Source organism: Etheostoma spectabile, chromosome 13 (assembly GCF_008692095.1).
Source record: "Etheostoma spectabile isolate EspeVRDwgs_2016 chromosome 13, UIUC_Espe_1.0, whole genome shotgun sequence".
Lineage (NCBI taxonomy): Eukaryota > Metazoa > Chordata > Actinopteri > Perciformes > Percidae > Etheostoma > Etheostoma spectabile.
Window position 1 is genome coordinate 21,117,489 of NC_045745.1, and position 8,394 is coordinate 21,125,882.

General features: G+C 37.3%; 2 protein-coding genes across 3 annotated transcripts in view; both read left to right on the top strand.

Moving 5' to 3' along the window:
* The first annotated feature begins 4,024 nt into the window (after positions 1-4,024).
* mrps17 (mitochondrial ribosomal protein S17) lies at positions 4,025-6,198 on the top strand. The gene is made up of 3 exons (XM_032533721.1): positions 4,025-4,136; positions 4,588-4,731; positions 5,517-6,198. The coding sequence occupies exons 2-3, from the start codon at positions 4,609-4,611 to the stop codon at positions 5,838-5,840; spliced, it is 447 nt and encodes a 148-aa protein (XP_032389612.1). The 5' UTR covers positions 4,025-4,136; positions 4,588-4,608; the 3' UTR covers positions 5,841-6,198.
* Positions 6,199-6,567: 369 nt separating this feature from the next.
* Positions 6,568-8,394, top strand: part of LOC116700473 (protein NipSnap homolog 2) — an 8,935-nt gene continuing 7,108 nt past the window's right edge. The window contains exon 1 of one of the 2 annotated variants that reach the window (XM_032533720.1): positions 6,568-6,914. In XM_032533720.1, the coding sequence (XP_032389611.1) occupies positions 6,823-6,914 (92 nt within the window). In that variant the 5' untranslated portion in view covers positions 6,568-6,822. The remainder of the gene's footprint in view (positions 6,915-8,394) is intronic. The other variant, XM_032533718.1, reaches the window with a different exon arrangement.

The window sequence follows — 8,394 nt, forward strand, 5'->3', positions numbered from 1 at the left end:
CTTCAGAGTATTTCAACAATACAATCGCTCAACTTTCCCAGCTTTAAAACAACCCCATGCACAGGTCCTAAGAGGTGATTTTAATTCAGTAATAGACGCTGTCTAATTCATCCACAAACACTCCAGTTAAGCAGTCTAATCTCTTGAAAAAATCATATCTGGAGACTACTAATTTACACAGGGGGATGTAGGCCAACATTATTCTAACATGTTAATCAAGCATGAAAATATAAAACTTGCTGATTAAGAGGTCACTATGTTATCATAGAAAACATGTGTGTGTAATCACACAGTCCATGTGCTATCAGGCCTCTGTCTTATGTCAGAGCAGTCGTGATTTCACATGATTCAGAGCTGATAACTGACTATGTCAGCACTCTAAATAATCAAAACACTGGCTGCATTTGCAATAAGGTATGGGATTATTTAAGGGTAATAAGTATTATGACCACAGTGATTTGCACTACCCACATGTTTGATAAAAGGTAGACCTCAAAGTGGAGCTGCTTCTGTGCTTTTTTACATCATTAGAGCGCAATAAAGCCGACTTTCTATTCAATGCTATGACTATACAGCATGTTATTTGATGGTGGCAGCCAATGTATGTAGCATATCTTTTCTGTGGAAGACTACCCAACGTCAGTTTAGCCTTATGTTATTTGTGAGACAACATGAGTATTTCAAGTATGAAAACATCTGATAAAATGTGAATTGGCTCAGTGTTCCTGCATGAAGGCGACTAAAGTTGGCTAATGCTGTAATTCTGGCAGAGGTATACCAAGGCTGCACTGCCTTAAATGGGAAACAGAGACCCAGACCTGTGCTTTACTACAATATGGCTCTGATTAAATCCAGATTGGTCTGACTGTGGTTGGTTCTGAGCCACAGCCAATTCCTACTCAGGGACAAGACTGTCGATGAATGCATTAGACTTTCTGCCACACTCTCCCCCCTTTCAGCCACATACATCTGCTTTAGTGGAGATCCAAAAGAGTTCCTGTCATTGCCAAATTGCTAGACAGGGTATTGGCAATTTTGTGCTTCTTTTACAGAAATCTAGCATAAAGAAATCAATATAAAAAAAAAAGAAATTCACAAGAAGGAATAGAGAATTGTCAATATTCCAGCATACAAAATTTGTCTTTATCATGTTACCTCCAATACCAAGAGTTTTTCTCTTATAATAATTGGATAAGAACACTAATTGTACTTTTTCTAAGATAATCATCTCATTATGAACGTTGTATGAACAATGTTTTTATCAAGATAACAAGAAAATGTAATAATTTAATTAAAAATAATCTTCCTCATTTGAGGAGAAAACTCTCACAGGGAAATGTGTTTCAGGGATTCTATTGATCTTTTGCCTGTATCAATGGCAATGTCAGTTTGTCCATCCCTTTAATTCAGACTGAGATACAGTGGGGCTCGCATGTGTGGGCACCCCAGGTAAAAATTGTATTACTGTGCAGAAAGAAGTCAAAAAAAAATTGAAAAATTTCCAAAAGGCATCAAATCGAAAATAGTTGACGCTCACAAAGCAGGAGAAGGCTATAAGAAGATAGCAAAGGGGTTTCAGATGCCGATATCCTCTGTTCGGAATGTAATTAAGAAATGGCAGTCATCAGGAACAGTGGAAGTTAAAGCAAGATCTGGAAGACCAAGAAAAATATCAGACTCGCAGGATTGTGAGAAAAGCAAGTCCAAACCCACGTTGGACTGCATGATCCATCCAGATAGACCTGGCAAACACTGGAGTTGTGGTACACCATTCCACTATAAAGAGATACTCGTACAAATACGGTCTTCATGGAAGAGTCATCAGAAGAAAACCTCTTCTACGTCCTCACCACAAAAATCAGCGTTTGAAGTTTGCAAATGAACATATAGACAAGCCTGATGGATTGTGGAAACAAGTTCTGTGGATCAATGAGGATAGGTGCGTTAGGAGAAGAAAGGGCACAGAATTTAATGAAAAGAACCACTGTCCAACTGTTGAGCGTGGGGGCGGATCAATCATGCTTTGGGGTTGTATTGCAGCCAGTGGCACAGGGAACATTTCACAAGTAGAAGGAAAAGTGGATTCAATAAAGTTTCAGCAAATTTTGGATGCTAACTTGATGCCATCTGTAAAAAAGATGAAGGTAAAGAGAGGATGGCTTCTAGAAATGGATAATGATCTAAACATACCTCAAAATCCATGGTGGATTACATCAAGAGGCGTAAACTGAAGGTTTTGCCATGGCCTTCACAATCTGCTGACCTCAACATAACTGAAAATCTATGGATAGACCTCAAAAGAGCAGTGTGTGACAGACAGCCCAGAAATCTCAAAGAACTGGAAGACTTTTAGAAGGAAGAATGGGCAAAGAAACTTTAGCAGACGCCATTTTTTTTGTTTTCTGTTATTTTGAAAGTGTTAATTATGGAAATAAAATCTAAATTTTTATTATTATTATACGAATGTCTAATCTGTCATTTGATGCCTTTTGGAGATCTTTCCATTTTTTCTTGGCTTCTTTCTGCACATTAATACAATTTTTTACCTGGGGTGCCCAAACTTTCTAGCCCCACTGTATCTCAACAAGTATTGGGTTGATTGCCATAAAATTTTGCACAAACATTAATGTTCACCAGATGATGAATCCTGCCTATCCCCAGACTTTTCATCTACAATTTCAGATTTAAATTTAAATTTGAGCAATACTTTGATTTATGAGCAAATACCTAAATGTTTGGATCTCCTGGATCTGCTATTAACAGATCAAATCAGATGCTGTGTTCGCCAACCCACAGCATCTGTGTATAATAACATAATAAAACAATATATCATTATCTCAAGATAAGAAAAAAACGGTGTGTTATCTTGAGAAAACAATTTTGTTAGTGAAACAAAGTGATAGTGATAAAATTGAAATAACAGGTTTAGCTTGTACTACCAACTTATTTTACTCGTGTATTTACTTTTTTGTGCCCTTATGAGTTTTGAGTTTTGGTTGTATCTCTTTTAGGATGACATGTTTTCAAAGCCCCTTATGTCTCATCTGCAGTCCTGGTTACATCAGTTAAACTGTTGTGTCGTCAGGTGGTTTGAGAAGAACCATCAGCAGCTCAGAATCAACAAACAGGCTGCAACATGGTAAGAATACATCACACCCATCCTGTTGTGCTAATATATATTTAGATTATTTTGTCTTCAGGCTTACCTTGTAGTTTTGCACCCAATTTCTTAATTAAAGTTTCCTATTTCTTCTTCTTTCAGTGTAAACCACTGAAAGAACCTCTATGTTTAGGAAGGGATGTTTCTACCATCTTGTGGCCAAAGTGAACGTTTCATCAAACAGACAATTGGAACTTAATTTTTCTTGCAGAGAGACAAATACATTTTCACAGCGACCCCACAACTCAATATAGGTTAACTTTCAGTATATTGTCTAGCTCCAATTCCTTGGGTCAAACACCCAAGGAATGGTATATATGGTATATATTTTTCTACATGACAATTTAACATTTCCAGACACTTCACAGACACAAGGGTCTATATTAATAACACAAAATTAATATAAGTAGAACAATAAACAATAAACTAAGTTCACATTTCCAGACCAATCTCCACAACAACATTTCGCTGTACAATAAACACTAGAAGAAAATGAAAAATAAAATAAAATATTTAAAATATACTGTGGGCTTTATAGCATAGTTATGGTATTACTGGTAAACTGTAGGCTGAGGCTCGGTCACAATGAGCTGAATCAGTCCTTACACATTAGGCTAGAGGAAAACATCCAAATGAGCTTCGTGAGTGTGTCTGAAACTGTTAAGCGTGTTTTTGCTAGAAAGAAATCAACACTTGTACACAAAAGTGGTTCTACAGTTTTTACACAAGACAGGGTTATGTGAAAATTTGAAGCAAGAACATGTCCATTAAAGTGACTTCCTGAGTAGGGCATAATAAGCCCAGTAACGTCTACAATACCATAATTTACAAAAACAAGAATCCAACAGCTCCGCGCGATTTGTCCCTCTTTGATAGCCGTAGTTTACGTCATCAAAACAAGCCGATCTGAGCAGCATGGAAGAATCCTCTCTGAAGCAGTTTTGACCTTCTAAAAATATCCCATCAAGTAGTTTCGGTGAGTTGGCTGTTTACATCCTTACATAAGTATAAATCTGTATTCATGTCAAATGAAGTCGATGTAGTTTGTGATTCCTGGGTTTGAATGAATTCGGATGTGAATTTAAAGCTAACGTTAGCTGCAGCAAGGCTAACTATGTAACGTTAGACCCCGTCTTGCAATCTAGATTTGAAATAACGGTAATATAACTTACGTTATTAATGTAACGTTCTCAGTTTTACAGTGACGTGAATACCGTTGATGTAACAGTCAGCGCAAAAGTTAACATTGTATAGGTTGTTCTATTGTTGGCACAAACTGGAGCCATGCTAGCTGTATGATTTGTTACTTATACAGGACCTGGACGTGTGATAGAGGCCAGTTACTATGCAGAACATTTAGCTGATCATCGTGTGTCAGATAATGGCTGGGAACAAATTTTGACTTTTTTGGGTCTTCTGTGCTACAGGGTTGAATACAGCTTTCCATAATGTCAGTCAAGCATGCATCAGTCCATGCCAAATGGATCATCGGCAGAGTAATAGGGACCAAGATGTACAAAACTGCCAAAGTGAGAGTCACAAGGCTGGTGCTGGACCCTTACCTGCTCAAGGTAAACATTTTAACCGTTCATTCACTGGTGTTGTTGCATATAGGAAGGATTTGTTTCATATGTGTTCTACTTCCTACTGTACAAACAAGGTGAATACAAAACAAATTATTTTAATCTGGTTATTTGTCGTCATGTTTACCATGTTGCATTTAAAACACATAAATTGTCCACAGGAGGTTTGAGCAGATTTATGTTAGTGGTGCCAGTATGACATGAGGTAACGATGCAAAACAATCCTTTTTTGTGCCTTATTTTGAAAAATTGAGGGATGTTTTCCAACAAGATGTTATTGTAATACAAGCAACTTTGCAAGAACTTTGCAAAAATAAATAAATAACAGTTATTATTGGGAAATGGTATGAATATGTTTAGTTGTAAGGAGATATTTATAGCTGCTTTTAGTTTAACACAACTACCACCATGGCAGCTACTGCTACTATTACTGTTAATAACTACTATTATTACTACTGTCTCATCTCATAGTTTTCTTACCCCAAAACAACTGACTCTAGAAAAACTCAAACTTTTTTCTCTTGCATATTTATAAATTAAATGTGTTGGGTTATTTGGCTTGCCATAATTTGATAAATAATAATTAGTCTCACCAATCCTTTGTTAAAGTTCTGATAAATAATCTAATATAGCAAGTAATTAAAATGTACTTAATTTAGGTCGTGATCAACTTTTGTGTACAACCAAATGTTACTCACTTTAAATCAATGACTGATTGCTGTACAGTGACTGTGTTATTAAATAAGCCAAATGTTGTCTTTTCTTCCCAATAGTACTACAACAAGAGGAAAACCTACTTTGCCCATGATCCTTTGCAACAGTGCACTGTGGGAGATATTGTCCTCCTCAAGGCTCTAACTGAGGCCAGGTCCAAACATGTGAAGCATGAACTGTCTGACATAGTGTATAAAGTCGGAAGAGTTGTCGACCCACTGACAGGAAAAAGCGTTGAAGGAAATGAGTTTGTGGAGCCTCTGACTGACCTTCCACTCAGCCTGGCAGAGGACACAAAGTTATTAGAAAAACTGCAGGAACTCAACATCTCTGCTGCATCTCCTGGAGCTGACTCCCCACCAGCACAGACTCCCACTTCATGATAGAAAACTACATTCTTTTATGCAGTGTTAGCCTAAATGTCTCTGCAATTGCATTTCGGGTGTCTATGTAAATATAAATATGTATAAACTAGTCATCAATATATATCGGTAAATGTCAAATACATTTTCATTGCTACCTGCCAAAGTAATTTTGAATTTAAGACACATTTCCAAGGGATTTACAATAAAACAACAACAAGAAAGCATGGTGTTATTCACAAACATATGCATGGTGTTCGTATGTGTTTACTGTCAGACCAATGATCTTTGTTGAAAGACATTACAATCAAATGAAATATTGCCATTTATAGTCCAAATATGCAGAAACATTTTAAGTCAATATAATGTGTGCATTCATTACCTGGCATTAGTATTATGGAAATGTATAAAGTACATCTGCTCTAATTTACTCTGTAATCACAAGTAACCGTTTTCATAAATGTAACCAGTGAGCTAGTTATTCATTCATTTAAATGCACGTGTGTGTAATGATACACAAATAGTCAATGGATTAAAATGTAACAGCGTTTGGTTGGCAGGCTTAATTATTTTGAGGCACGTGTAAGTCACATTTAGAACGCAACAAGTTATATTTAGAAAGCATTACGTTATATTTATAACGCAAAAAGTTTTTTTGGACTCGAAGGAAAAGAGAAGTCAACAGCAGAGTTACGTTTTAGTCAGGTTTAATCGGTTAATGCCTAAAACCGATAAATTAATCTAAACGAGTTGTCAAGTCGATACGTTAACAAGTGACGGGAATCGAAATTAGAGCTACGCTTAACCAACTGACGTAATTTAAACTACTCCGTTTACACTATCATCAGGTCATTTGGTTACGTTAAGTGATTCCGGTACATAAAGTCAGTTTGAGGTTACGTTAATGTAACTAACGTAAGCTCCATCGGGAACAGCCCAGACTGCGACTGCAGCTGCAGCCGTATCAAACAACCTCCAACTAGTAGCAGCTTTCAAGGGAAAGATGGCGACTAGAATCCTTCAAAGAGTGGGCAAAGGCCTCAAACAGACGAAAAATGGGCTTCAGACGAAAGGGCAGGTCACGGTTGTCGTAAGGTTAGACTTTTGCAAATGTTGTTTGCTATCGCATATGTATAAGTGCTACTTAAAATGTGTTGGGCTTCTGCAGAGTTCGACAAAGTTCGGGAGGCTAGGTGGCTAGGCTAACGCTAAAGTTAGGGCTAACGTACGTTGGTGACGTTTAGCTAGATCTCCATGTAACGTAGCTAGCCCACTAGGTAGTTAGCTCTAAACTTACTAATTATTACCATGCCGCATTACAAAGTTGTGAAACAACTTGTGTTTACACTTATCGTTGAGTACTTCATAATTTTGTGCGCATAGTTATAGTTGCCATATGCAAAAATTATAATACAAAAATCTCAACTGTCAGTTCCAAACTTCAAGGTCATAATGCAATGAATCGCTGCACAGCACGACTTGTTTTGATTAGCGAGTAACCCCGTTTCTGGCTGCGGCAAGTGTGTGTCCATAAACCAAGCTGTCTAGAAAATGTTTTCTACTGAAATGCTGCCTTGATAAAGAATTTAGCTCAAATAGGACCGCTTTGAATCCACTGTGTAAAGTAATAACGTTTACTTTAGTTTTGTTTGCGTCAGCTGGATGGCGTTTTGATAAACAACAGTATTACAGGGCGTGCTTGTTGGCACTTTTTAAGTTTTATTTTTATTTATTTATTTTTTTAAATCAAAAAATGAAGTACTAATGTGGGAACGCTGCTGGAGTCCATGTAGCTTGACTTTCCTCTGGTTATGTGCAGTATGTAGCCTAGAACTTATATCATTCTCCTGGTCTCTGAGGAGCTGAGTTGGAATGAATGAGTTGGGCAGTCTAAAAAAGATTTGATTACTTTGTTGCAGCCCTCTTAGAAATACCTGTGTTTTAAAGAATCTAGAGCAGTGGTTCTTAACCTGGGTTCGATCGAACCCCAGGGGTTCGGCGGAGGTCAAGACACACACCCGATTCATATGATTCGTAATGACACGCCCCGCCTGGCCATCATCAGAAGGGTTCGGTGAACGCGCATATGAAACTGGTGGGGGTCAGTACCTCCAACAAGGTTAAGAACCACTGATCTAGAGCCTCTCTGGGATGATTGAGTCCAGATTTAACATGTCTAGGTGGCTTTGTATTTGGACCTGGTCCAATATGATTAAATGAAAATAACGTTAAAATTCCCCTTTATTGCATTTTCACAAATAGAATAAGGCTTTCACAAACCTGAAACTGTGTTTTTAAGAATATGTAGCCTCTCTGGGATAATTTTGTCCTGATTTGACAAGTCTAGGTATAGTGGCTATGGATTAGGACCTGGTCTAATGTGGTTAAACGGAAGCTAACTTCAGCTTTAAATTTCCCTTTAATTTCCCCTTAACTGCCGAATCGGAAGCTGCGAATTGGATGCAATCTTCAGCGTCGTTTTTTTAGGCTGATATTGATAAGACATTATAAAGGTTTAAAACTCCTCAACAGCATTTTTCCAAATGTAAGATTTTAATCATATATATATATATAT